This window comes from Protopterus annectens, chromosome 5.part0 (genome assembly GCF_019279795.1).
Source record: "Protopterus annectens isolate FY-2018-M chromosome 5.part0, PAN1.0, whole genome shotgun sequence".
Classification (NCBI taxonomy): Eukaryota; Metazoa; Chordata; order Ceratodontiformes; family Protopteridae; genus Protopterus; species Protopterus annectens.
This window is the reverse complement of record NC_056735.1, coordinates 1829170076-1829190412: the sequence shown is the minus strand read 5'-3', so window position 1 is coordinate 1829190412 and position 20337 is coordinate 1829170076. Positions and strand designations below refer to the sequence as shown.

The 20337-nt window shown below is 41.0% G+C and overlaps 1 protein-coding gene across 2 annotated transcripts in view; it reads right to left on the bottom strand.

Annotated features, from left to right (window-relative positions):
- COG6 (component of oligomeric golgi complex 6) overlaps positions 1-20337 on the bottom strand; it is a 1421580-nt gene that overhangs the window by 535471 nt on the left and 865772 nt on the right. For both annotated transcript variants that reach the window (XM_044071656.1, XM_044071657.1), the window contains exon 13: positions 14297-14414. In XM_044071656.1, the coding sequence (XP_043927591.1) occupies positions 14297-14414 (118 nt within the window). The remainder of the gene's footprint in view (positions 1-14296; positions 14415-20337) is intronic.

The window sequence follows — 20337 nt, the reverse complement described above, 5'->3', positions numbered from 1 at the left end:
CAACCTGTTACACCAGTACGTCTGGACAATGGCACACATAAATGGGTGTCAAAAGGGACACTAGTATTGATACTGTATTAATATAGCTGCAGCATACATTAGTATGTCAATTGCACAGTAGGGTTTGACATCACTGTGATAACCTGGAAGATGTCCAACAGTCATAAGTATGCTATTATGTTACAATGCCATTGCTCACACAACTGTCAATAGTTTGGGGGACATAACACAGGTATAGGTGTATGTGACTACACATATCAGTCACAAATGTGCTTACTGTCCAGTAGAACACTGTACAGTTGAATGGTATTAAGTCAATATATCACATGCATTTCAACAAACATGTCTGCAGCAGTACTCTACTATGCACATGCCCTCTATAGGTGTCTTAGCTTTACAAAGCAAAAATGTGTCATACTCATAATCACAGGTAACATGGATATGGAAAACATCCCATTAACTGGCCTAGCAGTGGCACAGTTACAACTGTTTGACAGACACCCCTGCGGTTGTCATAGATGAGCTGTCCTTTCACAGGCGAGTCAGGCTTATGAGCTGTGTTCCCACCTCACAACCTCTCAGAGTATCACACCTGGACAATGCCTAAAATGATAAGGGGTAAATAGGGACATACTTCAAATATACCTGCTACAGACATAAGAAGTTCGTAGAATTATACATTTAGCATTACAGTGAATAATCTTAAGGATGTGGAGTCTTAAACTCAAGTGTTTTCAATACCTGATTACTTTAATCCTCAGCTATTTGCCAGTAAAGTACAGATCTCAGGAGGTAGTACAACCACACAACCACTCAGCAAACCCAAGACAAGTGAAAAAACAAGCCGGTCACATCAGGTACTTAGCGTATTTGCAGTTTAATCCAAACACTTTTGTCTTACTAATTTCAGGCTTCTTCAGAATAAAAGGTAAAGTGCACAAACACATACTATATACCTATTTCTCCACCCCTTTCTTAATTAGCTCAATTCAGACCCACCCAGTTGTTAAAACACAGCACAGCACAGCACAAAAGGCATATTACATTCATTTAATACTCTGTTATAGACTCACAAAACATACTAAATATTGCAAATGATGTCATAAAATTCATAAAAATATGCTGCTTTCAATTTCAAATAAGAACTTAATCACTGCCTGTTATTAATTCCAGGCTTTTCATCAAAATTAAGTTTAATTTGCCATTTTTTGCTCTTTAAATTCTAAAAATTTGTCACTTGGCCCATCCATGGGTCCTAAGTCAACATGATCTATGACACAAAATTTAAAGGCATGTGTTGGGTTCTCCCTAATATGTCTGTAAAGGGCATTCTTTTCATTGCAATGTTTAATTTCATAAATATGCTCGTGGATCCTAGTCCTATTTCTCTCTCTCTCTCCCTGCGCATTACAGGGATAAAGCTGGTATGAATAGGTGAAGCATGGCTTTTGCAGGTGATGCTCATCACCAGGTGATGGCCTGTGCACCTATTGGGATTCCCCACTTGCTAAATGCATGCAGAAATGGCATGGCAACACACTCTTATAAATGAGTACTCCATGTGGGCGTTGGCCCTTTCCCTTACTTGTGAGGAAGACATCCTGGAGTTGTGTGGGCTACTACCTCTTACAATAAGACTTGTGGAGACAAGCCAACTAAATGGTGGGGACTTTTTTCTGACTCTATATCCCACTGGCAGCAAGAACTTGACCAGGTTGAATGAGGAAGTATGACCTACCCTTCACAGAGGTAAACTGTGTGGGATCCTGAGTCTGCAGATTCCCATATCCCTGTTTATTAGGTGCATCATGATACATTCCATAGCTTTGCATAACAGACTTGTCAGACAGTTGGGCCAGTATTTCCCAGGGTCTGTAGTTACACCTAGTTTGTGGGGAGGGATGACTGTAGCAGTACACAATTCAGTAGGAACAAAGCCCGAGGTGAGGCAGTGCTTTAACAGGGCACACAGGTAAGTTCCCAGGTCACTCTGTAGTTCATGTAGAAGACAGCCAGTGAAATTCTCAGGTCCCATAGAGGCTGTATTCTTGGCCTTGGACAGTGTTGTAACCTGTGCTGCAGTAATACTGGGTACCTGGTGGTGTACTGGTGTTGTGATTGGTCCTTTGGGGGGGTGAGGGGTACTGTTTGCACTCAAGATGCCAGCCAGTATATTGGCATTATTTGTTGGCTCAGTCTGGGAGGTACCATTGTCTAGTTGCAAAAAACAATTCTTGGTATTGCCATGGAGATTCTTTACATAATTGTATGAGGCCTTGAGGTTGTCTTTACTATGTTCTCCAAGTCTGTTCTCACAGCTAACTTTGTAGTATTTGATGAGGGATTTCAAATACTCACTGAGGCTGATAAGGGTTTATTTCCTGTCTTGGGACTTCACCTTATTCCACATCAGTTCCCTCCATCTGTTGTACAGTTTCTTTATGGCATGGGACCACCAGATCAGCTTCCTTTTTTTGGAGGTGAGGGTCCTGGCTGTATCAGGTAAGGTGGTATCCATGCATTTGTGTAGGTGTTCACAGTACATTCTTGTTTGATTCAGCAGTCATGCAACTAGTCTGCATTTGCATGGCTGATGTGAGGTTAGCCACTTCTGCTTTTAGGAGGCCATAGTTAGCTTTGGAAAGGCTTTTTATGGTGGTTATCTGGGCAGTGGGGGTAGGATGGCTGTGGATTTCCAAAGGTGATTACTTTGTGTTCAGAGATAAGTGAAGTGTTGACTATTGGTGCAAAGCAACAGTTACCCATGTTAGGAAGGACCAGGTCGATGTGATGGGCATGTGCATCGGTACACGAGTATCTTTCCCACTTAATGGTGGGGTAGTTGAAGTCAACCAGTATGTAAGTGTTAGGTTGGACACTAATATTCTCCAGGGTGTTTATGGGCATGGAGTGTGAGTCTTGGGAGATGTATGGGGACCTGTTGCAGGCTACAACCTGAACCACTGTCTTACCCAATGTCAGCTACGCCTGCAGGATCTGTAATGCATAATGTTGGTCTACCACTCTGGAGGTGTGTGCATCCTTTATGAATATAAAAATATCACCACCTTTGGAGCTTCAGTCTACGTTATGTAGCTAAATGTTGTGGAATTACGTATAGGATGGAGCTGCAGGGGTGCTTCCTGCTGCCTTTATACAGGTCTCTGTTACAGCACAGATGTCATTGTTCCCCATTTTAAGGAATACTTCCAGTGAGTGAGTTTCCAGATTTAGAATTCCAGTGTGCAGCAGCATGATCCTCTGATTGCCATGTCTTTGTAGCTGTCATATATTTATGTATATATATATATATATGTGTGTGTGTGTGTGTGTGTGTATATATATATATATATATATATATATATATATATATATATATATATATCTATATTAACCTTTCTATATATATGTATGCATGCACATATGTGGATATAAATGTGGATGTATCTCTCTATCACCCACTCTCTCTCTCTCTATATATATATATATATATATATATGTGTGTGTGTGTATATACATGTGTGTGTGTGTATCATGTATATATTTGTCCACATATATGCATCTCCATACATATATACATGTATATATAGACTACGTGACTGATTCTAGACTCTTTTCCCTACTGTTGGATGACTGTACTAACTGATATATTTCGGATGTCATCACTGTTTTGTGGGGCTCAGATGGTGTAATGGTACATTGCATTGATCATAGTTTACAAAGCCCTGGGTCTAGGACTGGGCAGGCCTTTTTATTTTGTTGCATGGCAGAACAGTTCAGCTGTGGAGGTTGGGATAAGAGCTATAATTACAAGAGGTCCCTATTTTGGGCCCCTTCATCCCCATTTACACAGCCTTTGGTCAGACTTGTTCCAATAAGAGGTTCAGAGTGTGGATTCAATATCCAAATGCACTATACATATATATATATATATATATATATATATATATATATATATATAGATGTACACATATATATATATATATATATATATATAGATGTACACATATATAGATTTCTACATCTATATATATTTTCTACATCTATATATATATATATACACATACATACATTTTCCCTACTGTTGAATGACTGTGCTGCATTATATGTTTGAGAAAACATCAAACATATCTACAGCTCAGATGGCTTAGTGGTAACTTGCTGTGGCTATGCTGTGCAGTGTCCTGGGTTCAAGACTTGGAACGACTGATTATTTTGTTGCAAGGCAGAGCAGTTCACCTGTGGAGGAAGGAATAATGGCAATAATTACAAGAGGTCCCTAATTCGGGGCCCTTCATCCCCATTTACAGTGCCTTTGGTCATATTTTTTGCAATGAGACATTCAGAGTGTGGATCTGATATCCAAATGCACTGCATACACACACACACACACACACACACACACACATATATATATATATATATATAAATATATAGACACACGCACATAAACACACGGAACAGAAACAGAGGAATAATTATAAATGGAAAAATCTCCTACAGAATTCTTAATAATCAGAGGTATTGCCCCTGAAGGTCCAGCAACTATTTCCATTTGTTGTATTTCTTCTTCTGATTCCACTTGCCTTGTGCTCTCCCCCTCTGAAAACCCGATTGATTAAATCCCCCTTAACCATTATTCGAGGGAAAGTTAACTTTAGACTGATTTTGAAGTCGTTCACTTCTCCGAGGACTTTCTTCATTATTGTCTACTATGTCACTGTTGTTATTATAGTTATTATTAAGATGGGATTGAGAAGGTGAAGGTACTTCCTGCAGATTAGTAGTCATCTGGCCATCAAAGTTCATACTAGTCTGTATATTAGGCTGTTGAGAAGGAATAATACCTTCCCCTTCCCTTCTATATTTATACTATACAAACATATATATAACATAAAAAAATCTAAGTTAGATAATGCTTTGGCTCAGCATGTATTAGAACATTCTACACATACTTTTAAATTTTGGGTGCTGGACCAGTTAATATCTAATATTAGGGGTGGACCTTTAGAAATCGAACTTGAGAGGTTAGAACTACTATGGCAGGTTAGATTGTACTCATATAACTGGCCAGGTTTAAATGACATGTGCTCCATAAAGACACTATTAAAGCTTAAAAGTCTCAGTAGATAGGAAGTTTATGATATGTAATTTTACATGCAATACTCAGTTTACTTACATTTTTAATGCTTAATTGCTGCTGTATAATTGTTTGTGTATGAATTACTACTTTTATTATTATTTATATAGATTATTAATATTTTTTATTTTGAAAGTTTATGTATTCTTAATGGGTTAGTTAGTTCTATTACACTGCATATAGTTCTTAAAATAGCTTTATTTAAAGGATTTGTTTTATTTGTTAGTATGTCTTTAACATCTAATTGATGTATCAGCTGATCACTAGAATTTATTATTTAAATGGCACTTTGTCCCTCTGTTCTGTTTCTGAAGAAGTTCGTATACATTACTTACGAAAAGCGCTTAAAAGTTTTTATAACAGTTTTATAATAAACTGATTACATCTTGGTTCGCCTGCCTGTTTGTGGATTTTGAAGATTTCAATATTTGTTGAACAACAGGACATATGTCCTAACAGTAGGTTTGGTGTAAAACATACCCATTGATTTGTGTGTTTAGATTATTGTTGCAGATATGGAAGGGGGGAGAGAGAGATGCCAATTAACTTGTATATCACAACTTTAATGATCACTGCTCTAATCATTACTCTACAGGTATTATTACAATAACCTATGGCCTTGGTTTGGCCAGTGGTATGTTTATACACAGTGTATAATTCAACTGTCTTATAGCTACTTTCTACTTCTCTTACCTGGAAGACCTGTTGGCGAATGTTTGCTAACACTACCTGACTGTTTCTACACATATTCCAAAAGTCCTAGTTAAAATTATGCATACAGCTTACTACCACTCCTGGGATTCAAACCATGGCGGTGTCTGCTAAAAATACAACAATTTGTGTTTCATTAGAGTGAGCTATTTAGAAAGTGCTGGCTCTTCCTTCACTGTTTTTTGTCTAAGTCTCTCTTGTTTGTACAATCTGACCTTGTAATTACAACATTCTTATAAAAACATTCCTAGGCATTTTATTTTATGTAGCATAGTGTGAGAAACAGTGGTTAACACAACAGTACTATTCGGATATCAGATCTTGGTGAAAGCAACATGTCAGGCCATACAATACCAGAGTAAATACAACCAGTCCAGGATTTACAACTTTATTGCCAGGCAGTGGCACTTTTATTTAAATATGACCTATATGGGACTATTACTGTCATATTGTCTGGTTTATTCAGTACAAACCATACACATTTTTTTTATACTGCCAGGTGACATTTTACTCCTTTATATTTATTTGGTATGACTACTACAAGCAGGATTGTTACTCACGAGCCTCGTGACACAGCCTTTGCAGCCTGCTGGCATGGGCTTCCTGGTTCACAGCCCGCTCAGCTGGAGCTGTAATAAAAAATAGGGAAACATTTATGTATACCTATCCATCACATACACAGGATGGACTTTGGTAAACAGTTATTGTTATGAATACTTACTGCCAGGACATCTCCCCTCTCTCTTGCTTCTTGGACCCACTGTTCCAAGAGCTCCTTCTTCTTCTGTTTCAAGTCGGTATAGTGGTGCCGGACTTGCTCACCAGGAATACCAGTGGCACTGGTGAGATCACGGGCGAGTCTTTCCCAGGTTTCCATTTTATATTGGAAGCCCTGATACTGGTCCTGCAGCAATCTCATGTCATGTTTTTTTTTACCAGGAGTCCTACCATGACCTTGGACTCCTGTATGCTCCAGTGCTGCGCCCGAAAACGCATGCCCTCTCCAACACCTGCCATACTGCCTACAGTGGAGAGCTACAACCAGTTATGAGCTGCATTTCCACCTGCGGAGTTTAAATACAGTGGATTTCTAGACCTTTGCCATGATTGGGCGGTTTTGAAAATGCTGAGCTAAGCTAAGTTACGGGCAAACTTAATTAGCTAAGGTTGGCAGTGCTTAAAGGGGCAGGTTCAGCATCACTTACCAATGGGCAAATCCACTTAGCTGAGCTACTCATTGCTTAGTATTCATATGTACACAATGCTTACACCTGTTCAGCATAGCTGTGCAATGCTTAACATTACTTATGTTTTATTATATTGTTCTACCACCTGTATGGGATTGATTCATCATTCATTACATAATATAGATGTATTTACCTTCCCTGACATCCCCCAATGTGCTGTAATTCATTTATTCTTGTGTGACTATACTGAATGGGGCACTTATGTTTATATGGGGGTTTCACTACTTTATTACACTGATACCTCACATCTGGGTCTAGTACACTACTCTGGTTGAGAAAAATGTGTTACTTCCTACATAAATATACAAATAAATTTAAATTGTAATGGTTACACATACAAAATGGAAACAGCTTTGGTGAGGCTCGAACTGTGAATGATTACATGCAAGTCGTACTCTCTAACCACTACACTATTGCATTTATGCTTATGCTGGATGTCTATTGCTTTTAAACTTATCCTGCCATTTCAGCTGGGCTAAGCATAGCTAAGCAATGGGCACACCCATGCAGCTACTCAAACTTTATTGCATATGTCAAAAAAATATATATTTGTTGTGTTTTTTAATTTGTACCCTTCAGAATATCCATGCTATTGCTGAACCTGTTATTCTATCAACTTTCTGGCTTTGTAGGGATGATTATTCCTTATGGCTTTGTCAATATTCCTTACTCTGATGGGTTGGGAGGTGTACACTATGTGCTTCATACCCTGCCGACAAATCATGCTTATGCTAAACCTGTTATTCTATCAACTTTATGGCTTTGTAGGGATGATTGTCCCTTATGTCTTTGTCCAGATTTCTTACCCTGATGGGTTGGGGGTGTTATGAGCATTCTCGCTCATTTTAAATTGCCATACGGCAATTCTAGTGTGCAGGGGCATGTGTATTGTGAAAGCACTGCTCTCAGACACACCCCCTGCACTTGTACACTGAACCATGTCCATTCTGCAGCAAGAATATGCATGGCACGTTGCCGTGCTACATGGGAATGGTCCCTTCCATGCAGGAATAAGCTATTCTTGCACAGAAGTTTACTAAATCTGGGGACAGTTTTCTTACGTTTTTAAGGCAAGCACACAAATCATATTACTATTCACAAATGTCATAGAATTATTTACAAAATTCTATCTAGCTGGGCTGGCAGTGTCACAACATTTTATAGGCACAGTGTAGCAGGCAATTGCAATATAATAGTGCAGATTAGTACACAGTAAATAAACACAGTATAAAAGTAGGAGGCAAGCAATAAAAAAGTGAAATAAATAGTATAAATCAGCAAAAAACAGACAACTTATTTTTTTAGAAGCATAGAAGCCTTTAGTTGTCTGGTATCTCAGCTCAGAGTTGTGGCTGGTAGTCCACCTCAGTTCAGCTCGGTACAAAACAAGCAGAAACCTGCTCAGATGAACGGTCTAAATACCAGAAGCTAAAACTTGGAAAAAACCTTTAAAAAGACCAATGAGGATGCTTACTCCAAGCCCTAGACTGGTCTCCCTTTACCAGTCAGGTGCCAATCAAACACAATTCTCTCACAAAAGTGCAGATAAGGCCCCTTCCAATTCAAGATGGCCTTAAAAACGTGCTCAGAACAGTTCCAGAAGCAGCAGGCCTCGATCTGGACTATGCTACAGCTATTAGCTTCCCTAATTTCAGCGGGAAACACTAGAGAATGTTTAACAGAGCAGAAAAATAGCAGTGAGACACTGAAAAAAATGTTTAAAACAGCAGGAAATCAGTGAGGAGGCTCTATAGAATTATTTAAACAGTTAACAGATCAGTTAATTAAGTACTGCTTGGTGCGAAAACCAGAGCAGGCAGACCAGATAGCTTTAAACCAGTGAAAAAATACCAGTAAATACTTAACAGACAGTGGAAACAACAAAAAAGGTTGCTAAACAGTGAAAACAGGAATAAAATTAGATTTTACAGGCACTGTGTAGCAGTTATAAACAGATTTAAGCCAGAAATCTAGTAAACACCTGTTTAAATAACTTAAATAGTGTGTTCACAGAGGGAGTGATATAGTATCGTATTTTGGCGGACATTTCTCAAGTCAATGTTTCATCAGTTTACATAAGATTATGTAACTTTATCAAAACAGAGGCATGTTTTTAAAATATATAAGAGTTGTGCATTTTGACACATTTCTTCTGATCATAAGACAGATGAAATGAAGTATTATTACAACAACAGGGTGGTGAAAAAGAGAAGCATGCTCTCCATTAGTGTGACAAAATTAAAAATAAAAAGCTTCAAGACAGCATGGAAGAGGAGAAGGTCTAGATTGCTAAAAAGGATATGACAGCCAATTGCCTCTTCATGACAGGAAAGTACAGTTTTGTACCTACCATAAATGCACATTGCTGCAGTCCTTACACTTGGGTATACCCGCTGTCCTCCGTCGGAAATACCCAGTATATGGCTGGGCTGACGCCGGTCACGGCGCATGCCGAACGCGTCAGGGGTATAATGTAATGCGCATGACCCGGCGTCGCGTATCCTCCTTCTTCTTTTCCCCCAGAGAGAAGAAGAAACCAGTGTAAAAAAAAAAAAACCAAAAACCAAACAACACCCACCCCCCAACCCAACAAACTTACAACTAAAATAAAAAAAAACAAAAACAACACAACAACACCCCCCAAACACAACAGGAGGAGGGGGAGGGAGTAAATTGGACTACTGCAGTTGAACATCTACATTTATGGTAGGTACAAAACTGTACTATGTTCTTCATCTCACATTGCTGCAGTCCTTACACTTGGGTAGATTCCCAAAGCAGAGGTAAGGGAGGATGGCAAATCATAGAGAAGCAGGAGCAAACCAGCCCTAGATTTAGAGTAGAGAGGAAGGTGGTAATGCTTAGAGAAAGTATGTACTGAACTCCAAGTAGCTGCCTCCAAAATATCCCCTAGTGGAATGAGGTCTAAAAAGCAATGCAAAACCCAATCCACTTAGAAATAGTTTGTTTTGACACAGGCTTGCCCTGAGAACACAAAGCAAAAGAAACAAACAACTGCTGAGACTGCCTGAAATCCTTAGTCCTGTTTAAGTAATAGCGCAAGTGCCTGTGTACATCCAAAGTATGCAAAATCTTTTCCCCTATTTTGGGGGTCTGCATAAAATGAATAGTTTGGTTTAAAGACACACTTGAAACCACCTTAGGCATAAAGGAAGGATTAGTACGTAAAGATACCCTATCCTTATGGAAAATCAAGAAAGGCTCAATAAGGGCCTGCAATTCAGAAACCCTTCTAGCAGAGGTAATGGCCAACAAAAAAGCAGTCTTCCATGACAAATATTTCAACTCAGCAGTAGCTGCAGGCTCAAAAGGTTGTAGAGTGAGTTTTTCCAACACATAATTGAGGTCCCAAGCAGGAGTACCTCTAAGAAATTGCTTGAACAAAGGATGAGAAAACAAAGGTGGATCACAGTCATAGTGAGCTGAAATTGCTGCAGCATGAATCTTAATGGAAGAGAAGGACAAACCTTTGTCCAATAACTCAGTAAGATATTGAAGAGCCACACTCAAATTAGGTTCAGAAACATCCAAATCCTTTGCTGCACTCCAAAACAAAAATCTCTTCCACTTGTCTGCATACACTTTCCTTGTACTAGGCCTTCTAGCTTCCATAATCACATTCAAAACTTGTTGAGGAAGTTGAGCCCTGCTATGGGTCAAAACATGATATGCCATGCTGTGAGATGAAGAGAATGAAGCTTGATATTGAGTAGATGCCCGTCCTTTTAGGACAACAGGTGTGGAATCAAAGGCAAGGGCCAAGGTGGTTTCTTACCACCACTCAGTAATAATACCAGTGCCTGCTGTCGAGGCCAATCTGGAGCTATCAGGATCATTCTTGGTTTGTCCTGTCTGACCTTTAGAAGTACCTTTAAAGGCATACACATGAAGATTTTTCCAACTGAAAGAAAGAGCATCCACTTTCCAAGCTGCATGATGAATCCTTTTGTGCAAAACTTTGGCAGCTGGTGGTTTCCATGACACTGTCAATTGCTGAAATACATGAAGATCCAATTGCCACCGTGGGATCCATGATTTGTCTGCTTAACACATCTGCTAAGGAGTTCTGCACTAGATTTAGTTGTAAACTGAGAGCAGTGTCCCACAAAATCATTGCTTGTCTGCATAGAGGGTAAGAATGTGTTCCCCTTGTTTGTTGATGTACCACATGACAGTTGTGTTGTCCGTTAGAATCAGCACCTGTCCTGGGAGAAGTAAATCCTGAAAGCCATTAATGCAAACTGGACTGCCAACATCTCCTTCAAGTTGATATGTAGATGCTGTAGTCTGACAGGCCACTTGTCCTGTATCCACTTTCCATTGAGATGAGCTCCCAAGCTTTGTCCGAGGCATCTGTTGTTAGAATCGGTCACAGAAAGTCCCTTGTTTAGGTGACATTGCTGAGCCCACCACAAAAATTCCTTTTGGATGCAAGGTATTATTTGAATGACAGTGTCCAGATCCTGGCAGTGCTGTGTCCATAGATTCTTGAGATACCATTGTAGCTTCCTCATATGCAGTTTGGCATTGGGAAGCACCAGAATACAAGATGCCATGAACCCTAAGGCTTGAAGGACTGTCCTTGCAGTCAGCCCGGACTGATGTGATAGTTGTTGGAAGTAAAGGGAAAGATTCTTTTGTTTGTCCGGGTCGGGGTCAAAAAGCCATCTGGGTTGCTGTATTCAGTCTCACACCCAGAAAGCACATGTCTTGAGAGGGTACTAGACTGGACTTTGTTTAGAATACCCCAGGCATCTTAGCACTGCTATCACATATTTCAAATGCTGAAGAAGCTCGTCCTTCCCTTGAGCCAGAATCAGGCAGTCGTCCAAATAAGGGTAGATCTGTATTCCTCTCAATCTGAAGAAGGCTATCACTGGAGCCAAAACTTTTGTGAATACTCTGGGTGCAGTAGATAAGCCAAAGGGCAATGCAGAGAACTGATAATGAGAATTTCCAGCTATACTTCCTGCAACTTAGAGTGATAGGAACATGAAGATAAGCCTCCTTGAGATCCAAAGTTACCATCCAGTGATCTTTGCCCAGCAGAGGTAAAAGCTGTTGTAATGTCAGCATCTTGAACTTGGGTATGTCCAGAAAGGTGTTGAGGATAGACAAATCCAAAATCGGTCTCCACGTGTTCTTCTGTCATAGGCACCGGTTGTATGGCCCCTATCTGGAGTAACAGAGAAATTTGTCTGTAAGCTTCTAGTCTGTGTTGAGGAGGAATGTCTGGCATGCCTTTGAAGTATGGAAATAAAACCTGTAACCGTGGTGAATGATATCCAATACCCATCTGTCTTGGGTAATTAAACTCCAGTTCTCCTTGAAAAGTGTCAGTCTTCCTCCCAAAGGTGCTGCCAGATGGGAAGGTTCTGGCAGTTGAAAAGGTAGGTCATTGGGTCTGTTCACGAAAAGGCTGACCCTGCCCTCACCGGAAGACTGAGCAGGTGAGCCCCCTGTTCTCGATCTAAAAGAGCCCTGAGCTCTGCCCCTACCACACCTAGACCTACCCCTAGACTGGGAATCATAAGAAGGATATGTCCACCCCTTGGCTGGCCAATTTCTACTAAACTTTGGAGGCTGAACCTGTAAAAAATCTTTAACAGTGTGCATAGACTTAGCTTTGTCTTCCATTTTCTTTAAAACTGCTTCAACAGGAGAACCAAACAACACATCAGATTGCAAAGGAGCATCCAAGATCCTTGTCTTAACATGCTCAGCTAAATTCTGATCCCTCAGCCAGGCGTGCTCATGAGAACAGAACCAGTGGCAGCCACCCTCAAGAGGCCTGTACAGCATCAAAACCACATTGTAAGGAATGCTTACCCACCTGTTCAGAAACATGTACTAGATCTTGTAACTCCTTACATTCAATACCTTCTGCCAGAGCATCTACCTTAGACTTTAATTGTGAAAGAAGATAGTTTTGATATCTCAGCATGTGGAATTGGCAATTCAAAGCCCTCATGGCTAAAGTTGAAGAAGTATAAACTTTCTTTCCCCATCTGTCTAAAGCCCTTGCCTCTTTATCCCTTTAGCCCCTGAGAAACAGTCTCTGGGTCCTAAAAGATACTTATGAGCTTCAGGCACCCTATAGTACCTGTCCGGCTTAACAGGAGCGGGAGGTAAAGAATCAGGATTAAGAGAAGCCTCTGTAAAAACATCTTCCACCACAGTAAAACAGGAGGTATAGCTAAAGGCCTATGCTGGGGTAAGAACAAAATTCCCTAAGTCTTTTCCTGGAATCAGAGAAATCCTGACCTTCCCATTTAAAATGCTCCCTCATGGAATGTAGAGTCTCTGAGAATGAAAAATCCTCAGGAGGAGAAGCAGTAGGAGTAGTGTCATCCACATCAGAATCAGAATAAGGAGAAAACTCCTGCAAATCTTCAGGAGGCATCAGAATCCTGCTCAAAACTCCCAAGTTCAGGATCCACCCTAGGCCTTTTGTCAGGACCTAATCAGAGTAATTAAATCTTCAGCCATCTTAAGCATATGTCTCTTGGGCACAGGGCCTGAAGTACTAGGAGTGACACCTGCTGAAGCTAAACCTGGCCTGCCTCTGTGAGAAGCCTTGGGAACAGTAGGGGCCTAACCACACTTTAGGGGGGGGGAGGAGGAGTTACCTGAGAAGCTCCTTCAGCCTGGCCTACCTCCTGAGAAGACACATCCTGTAATAATAAAGTCTCTCCTGGGACTCTAAAGAAACTTCTGTTGAGCTCGCTCTACCGAGCCCTTCTAAGAACCGGGTCCGGGGGGGGACGGTTCTTCTAACCTAGAGACACCCAACAACGAAACAAGGTATACACAAATTATGGTAATCCCTATGTGGTATCTGCTTCCCACAAGAAATACAGTTATTAACTTTTTCTGACATCCGAAATACTGAGGCAAGAAAACCAAAATATTAACTTTGATTCGGTCTGAAACTAAATCTCAGGACGCCAACCCCGCATCGCAACTTTGCTTCCGGACCCCGAGGACAGCGGTATACCCAAGTGTAAGGACTGCAGCAATGTGAGATGAAGAACATCTACACGTTTGATCTGTGTTTCAAAAGCAGAAAGCTGTAAACTATTTCGCAGAGGCTACTACTGCTGTAATTATTGTAATAAATCCATTATATCAATAAAGTAGTTATTAACAAGTCACGACAAAGCACTTTCAATCTCACCTTGTCCATTAATTTACTTGCATGAAGACCAAGATTGTTGAAAAACATCTTTTTGGCCAAGATATGCATTTCTTCAATGGTAGTCAGCAAAGTACTTGCACTATTTCCAACAATTCCACTGTAAACATGAAAAAGAAGCAATTTAATTTCCTAGTCAAAATGGCAATGCAAAGAAAACTGTTCATTGTTATGGAAATGTTCTGTCTTAACAATAAAGAGATAAAGCAGCTCATCAGGGCAGTTGCTCTGTGGTGAAAATTGATGGGACCCAGAGTACAACCCCACTGACATGGAATGCAGTACTGAGCTCAGAAGCTGTAGGACACAAGGAAAATGACAATAAGCAGCCTGTGTTAGGTCAACCATTCAACGAGCAGAAGGTTATCTGAAGAAGCAGGATAGGTGACAAGATCTTCAGGATCCCAAGCATACTGAAGCAGTGCAATATGTATGTGGAAGCATGCCCTGAGGAGCCAGAAATGCAGGCCCTGCTACAGCAGGACATTTATTGGCCTCTAGAAGAGGAAATAGGTTCATAGATTAGTACTAGGCTAACTACCCTTGCAAGCCTTTTTAAGCCTAGCCAATTATCCCTTGGGAGACATGAACCCTGCACCTTGTGCTTGTAAGGCAAACACCTTAACCATTAGGCCCCCTCCCAACTCCACAAATAAACAGCCCCTGCTAGGCTCAAACACAGGACCCCACACACCATAGCCAAAGTGATTTACCACTAAGCCATATATCAGATATAAATAATCAACCAATGCAAGTCTTGAACCCAGGACCCTGTATATCATAGCCGCAGCAATTTACCACTAAGCCATCTGAGCTGTGTACCCATTTATCATGGGTGACAGGCACATGGTCTTGGTTGCTTACTCCTACCCTCTACAACAGCATTCAGGGTAGGGTAGGGTAACAAAACTATCTAGGGTGGGTCATGAAGGGTTTAATGGTCAGGGTAAGGGCTATGAAAAAGTTGAAGGTAAAAATAAAAGTTATCAGTCAGACCATAATCCAGATACAGAATGCATTCTACACGTTAGCAGGGTATGAAAATTCAACTTTATGCAAAAGACTGCTACATTTACTGTGATAATCTACAGGAATCCGGGCTACATTAGTCTGGATAACTTTCTTAAAAGTGAAATTTTACGGCTACCCAAGCAGAAGTATCATGACATGAAAATATTCCAGTGATAAAGATCCATGGTCTCTGTAATCCATTACTTACTTACTTATTTACTTTGCAGTTAGCTTGGGAAACAGCTACACCACACACAACTCTCATCTTTTTAATATCATTAACTCACAGTGTTTTACAAACTCCAGAAAAGAAAGATAAATAAAGCATAGCTGTGTGAGGGTACTCATAGCAATACATCCTCAACAGAAAGGTTGCTGCAAATGTAACTTGCAACATTTTGGGTTCTATTCAGAAAAATTGTGATCCAGCCTGTTTTTTCTCAGTAGATACTTGTTACACACTGCAAGAAAAAGGTCACTTCACAGTGAAACCTGGAATGAAGTGGACTAGCTAGCATAAGCAATTCTTAAACCCAGTAGAAGTACGCATTATTGTCAGTTCTTCTGAGCAACACACTTTATTCCAGTATTAATTAGTATAACTTAGTGTTGCAAGTAAAAGTATTGAATGCAATAATCTGCCTTACAAGACTTTATACCTAAATGCAAATCCATATTAGGGGTACACTGAAAAGGTACTTGCCATTACTGGTAAAGTTATCTCTTCCCTGCAGATAAGTACCCTCACAATTTTTTTTTTTGGTGGGGTGGGGGTGGGGGGGTTACATGACTAAAAATCAGAGCATACAGGTTAAATCCCAATCAGTACAAAAACTAATCCAAAATAGGGGAGAGTTACATGATCGCTTTTAACACAGCTGTGCCAAAGTCTTCCCAGCCTCTAAACTGGGTATGTACTTTATAATGTTTTACAGCTGTGTGCACATTTATCCACAGTGCAGTCTGTAGTATACCCAAAGTTGAAAAATTTCTTAAGTAAGCAGAAGAACCGAACAGAACCCATTGTGGATTATGCTTTGACAAACAAGGGACAGAAGGGCAAAACAATAAGACATCCACCTACTAAGGATTTGATTGATTGACAGACAATTCCTTTTCCTTCATTAAGAGCTTAAAAAGCTGCTGAGTACTTCTGATGTCTAGTCACTTCGAAATAGCAGCTTAGACTCCTGTGGAACATAGCAACCATTCACTTCAGAAAGGCATTGGTATTTGAATACACACTGGCTCAAACAGCTGGTAGACACCACCTCTGGCCCCAAAAGTGGAATTTGTTTTTACTGAGACAGTGACATTAAAAAATACTCAGATACGGGTTCAAAGGGATCCAAATCAGCTACTTTAACATAAAATTAAACATCCAGAATGGTGATATAACACAGCGTGAAGCAAGAAAATTAAAAAAAAAATTGCATGCATATATATATATATATATATATATATATATATATATACACACACACACACACACACACACACACACACACACACACACACATATGCACAAAAAAAACTTTGTGCTTACGAATGCTCAAAATTAACGTACGGCTATAAGGGGAAAAAAAAATACTCAACAGATGATGAAAAAGAAGTTATGTCTTACCATAACGTTCAATCTGTGTTGTAGATCTTTGCTCATTCATTACAGATGGGACATGGGACCTCGGTTCTATCCTCATAACCGATAAGGCAGTTTCCCAGCTCGCGTAAGCCAAAAACTCTCAGCTATGAACCTACCCACAACGCCCCTCTCCTAGTTACTCCAGATCGAGTTTGCCCGCCCTAGATAAAAGATGTAGTAACAGAAAAAATAGTAGGAGGTTCTGAGCAAATACCCTAACCAGGAGTTCCTAAAGTCCACCAGGAGTCCAGGCAGCGGGAAGGAAGGCAGGAAGCAATGAATGAACAAAGATCTACAACACAGATGGAACGTTATGGTAAAACATAACTTCTTTATCTGCTGTTGTAAATCTTTGTTTATTCATTACAGATAGGAGCTAGTTCCCAGCTACTTGAGTCCTGGGTGGCCCTAAGGAAGGATATTCCTGAGCACCATAGAACCAAAAGATGCTCGTCCCCTGGAGGCCAAATCCAATTTGTAATGAGATATAGGTTCATAGGTAGGTACTAGGCTATTGGCCCTAGGGCCTATACAAGCCTAGCCAAAAAGGTACCCTGGCTTTCGCCACCCAAGAAAATTATTTTCCTGTACCCCTGTCAAGCAGAGCCACAGAAGTGATACCTGGGGTGAATTTCCTATTATCCATCCAATCATCAAGATTTTTCTTGAAGAATGCTAATGAGGAGCTCTGTTTGTCATAGATAGGTAGTTTGTTCCAGAGTATGTGAAGTCTCTGGGACAGGAATCTATCCCTCCAGCACGTTCTGTTTATTGTGGTAACAAGGTTTAGGTCCCTAGAGCGTGTAGCTCGGAGGGGTTGGGATTTCTTTAAGTGGAGCATGTCCAACAGCTCTGGGTTTGACATAGCTTTGCACGTTAGGCTGAGATCACTTCTGAGTAGGCGATATGCGATGGAGTAAAGCTGGAGATTTTTGAGATGGTCTGCGTAGGGCATCTGTTTGAGGCCAGTAATCCACTTTGTGAGGTATTTCTGTGGCCTTTCCAGTTGTTGTAGATGTCTTGTGAGGTACACACCAAAAGGGGCGTTGTACTCTATAATAGGTCTAATGAGTGATGAGTAGAGGGGAACAATGACCTCTTTTTTTTTCCGGATGAGAAACCTTTTGTGATGAGGTGTGCCACGTAGAAGGATTTCCTGACCACTATGGCGATGTGATTATCAAAGGAGAGACTACTGTCCACCTGTGTACCAAGGTCTCATCACACTTTCGGTGTTAAGTAGACTACCGCCTATGTGGTAGTTCATGGGCACAGAGTTTTTACCAAAGGAGATGACAGTGCACTTTTTGGCACTGAGCTTGAGGCCATGGCTTTGACACCAGGCATCTGTCTCAGTGAGGCCTTTTTGTAGGATGTCCAAATCGTTAGGAGTTTCGATTATGGCTCTTAGATTGCAGTCATCTGCGAACTTAGTTAGCCAAAGACCTTCTTTGTTAGCCTGTACTTCAGAGAAGTAGATACCAAACAGAAGAGGACCCAGGACTGAACCCTGTGGTACTCCACTTGTCACTGGTGTGACGTCTGATTTGGAGTCTGCTACTTTCACAGTGTGGGTTCTGTCAGTAAGCCAGTTGGCAACCCATCTTGTAACATAGGAATTTATACCTAGTTTACTGAGTTTATCTATAATTCCAGAGTGGGGGATGGTGCCGAATGCCTTGGCGAGATCTAGATAGGCTGTGTAAATCACCTTACCCTCATCTATGGCTTTGGTGACTGCTTCAAAGAAGTCTATCAGGTTTAGGAGACATGATCTGCCTTTTACAAACCGGAACTGTGTGGGGTCCAAAGTTTAGAGATCTCCAATGTCTTTGTTTATGAGTTCCATCTTTTTCACTATTCTAGCATGTTGAAGGGTCGGTTGCTGGCATCCTCTCCTGTTCAGCTGGTGAATCTGGGAATCTTGAGGCAATGTTACAATTGCCTCATGTACACAGACAACCCTCTCCTCCTCCCAACAAATACAAATATATGCGAGAGATGCAACTATATAGCCAAACTGGAGGCTGAGCTCTCTCAATTCAGTACTGGCAAGACCAGGCAGGAGGAGAAGGTAACCACGCACACCACAAACCCAGTCTCACATAGAACTATCACATCTGCAAACCAAACACATAAACACACAAAAACATACTCGAAGGCACTGATTAAAAATCTACTAAAACAACAGAGGCCTCCAAAGCAGACACCCAAGCAACCGCCACCTCAAGACATAGCACATGCAACACATAGTTCACAAAGTCAGTGTGCTAATCAGTCACAGCCCTTAAGGCCAAACAACATGCCAGACACACTTGTAATAGGTGACTCCATAGTCAGACACACTGACATCACGCTCACCAGACTGAATAAGGATAAGGTCACAGTAAGCTGCCTGTCGGGAGCTAGAATCCGCCACATAACACAAGCACTCAGGTCACTCCACAGCAAGTACAAATATGACTCAGTCATTGTACATGCCGGTGTGAACGACCTGAGACGTACCTCCCTGGACTACATGAAAAGAGACATAGAGGAGCTCTCTGATTATGTAGCCCAGGCCGGTATGACCCTGACCCTGAGCAGCATCTTACCCTCACCAAGAATGATGCCACAGTACAAAGACAAAATGATCAGTTTTAACAATTGGCTTAATTACTGGTGTCATTCAAAGGGGATCCAATGTCTGTCTGCTTGGGATGACATGCTCGACAAGCCACGCTGCTGCAAGGGATGGCTTGCACCTGTCACCCTGGGCTTCCAGATATTGGCCAAGGCTTTGCCACCCCCATAGTGCCTTTTAGGCAAGGCTCAAATGACAAACCTACCTCCCTAGAAAACACAAGTGGAAAAAAATAAGGGTAATGCTGCTCAATGCCAGAAGTCTGAACCTCAAGATGCACCCTCAAGCCCTCCTCAGTATGGAGAACATCGATGTCTGTGCAGTGACTGAAACCTGGTTCAAGGCTCCTGAGAGCACCCCAGCACTATCAGGTTTTACCTCATATCATGCTTTCCGCCCCAAAACTTGGACCGAACCACAAAAGGAGGGGAGTATCCATATTCATCAAAGATACCCACACCTCCAGGTTAGTGGCAACGCATCAAGCATCGGAGACCATCCAGGTGCAACTAACCATAGGCAAAACTGCCTTACAATTTGTAGCATGCTACAGACCACCCTCTCAAACTCAGGAAACTCACACAGCCTTCCTGAAGACACTGGAGAGTATGAATGTCTCTCCAAATACCATCATATTGGGAGACTTCAACTACCCAAACATAGACTGGGAACATTACTCAAGCCCAAACACCTTAGCCCAAAGATTCCTAGAAGTCATAAACTCAAATGCGATGGAACAACTAGTCA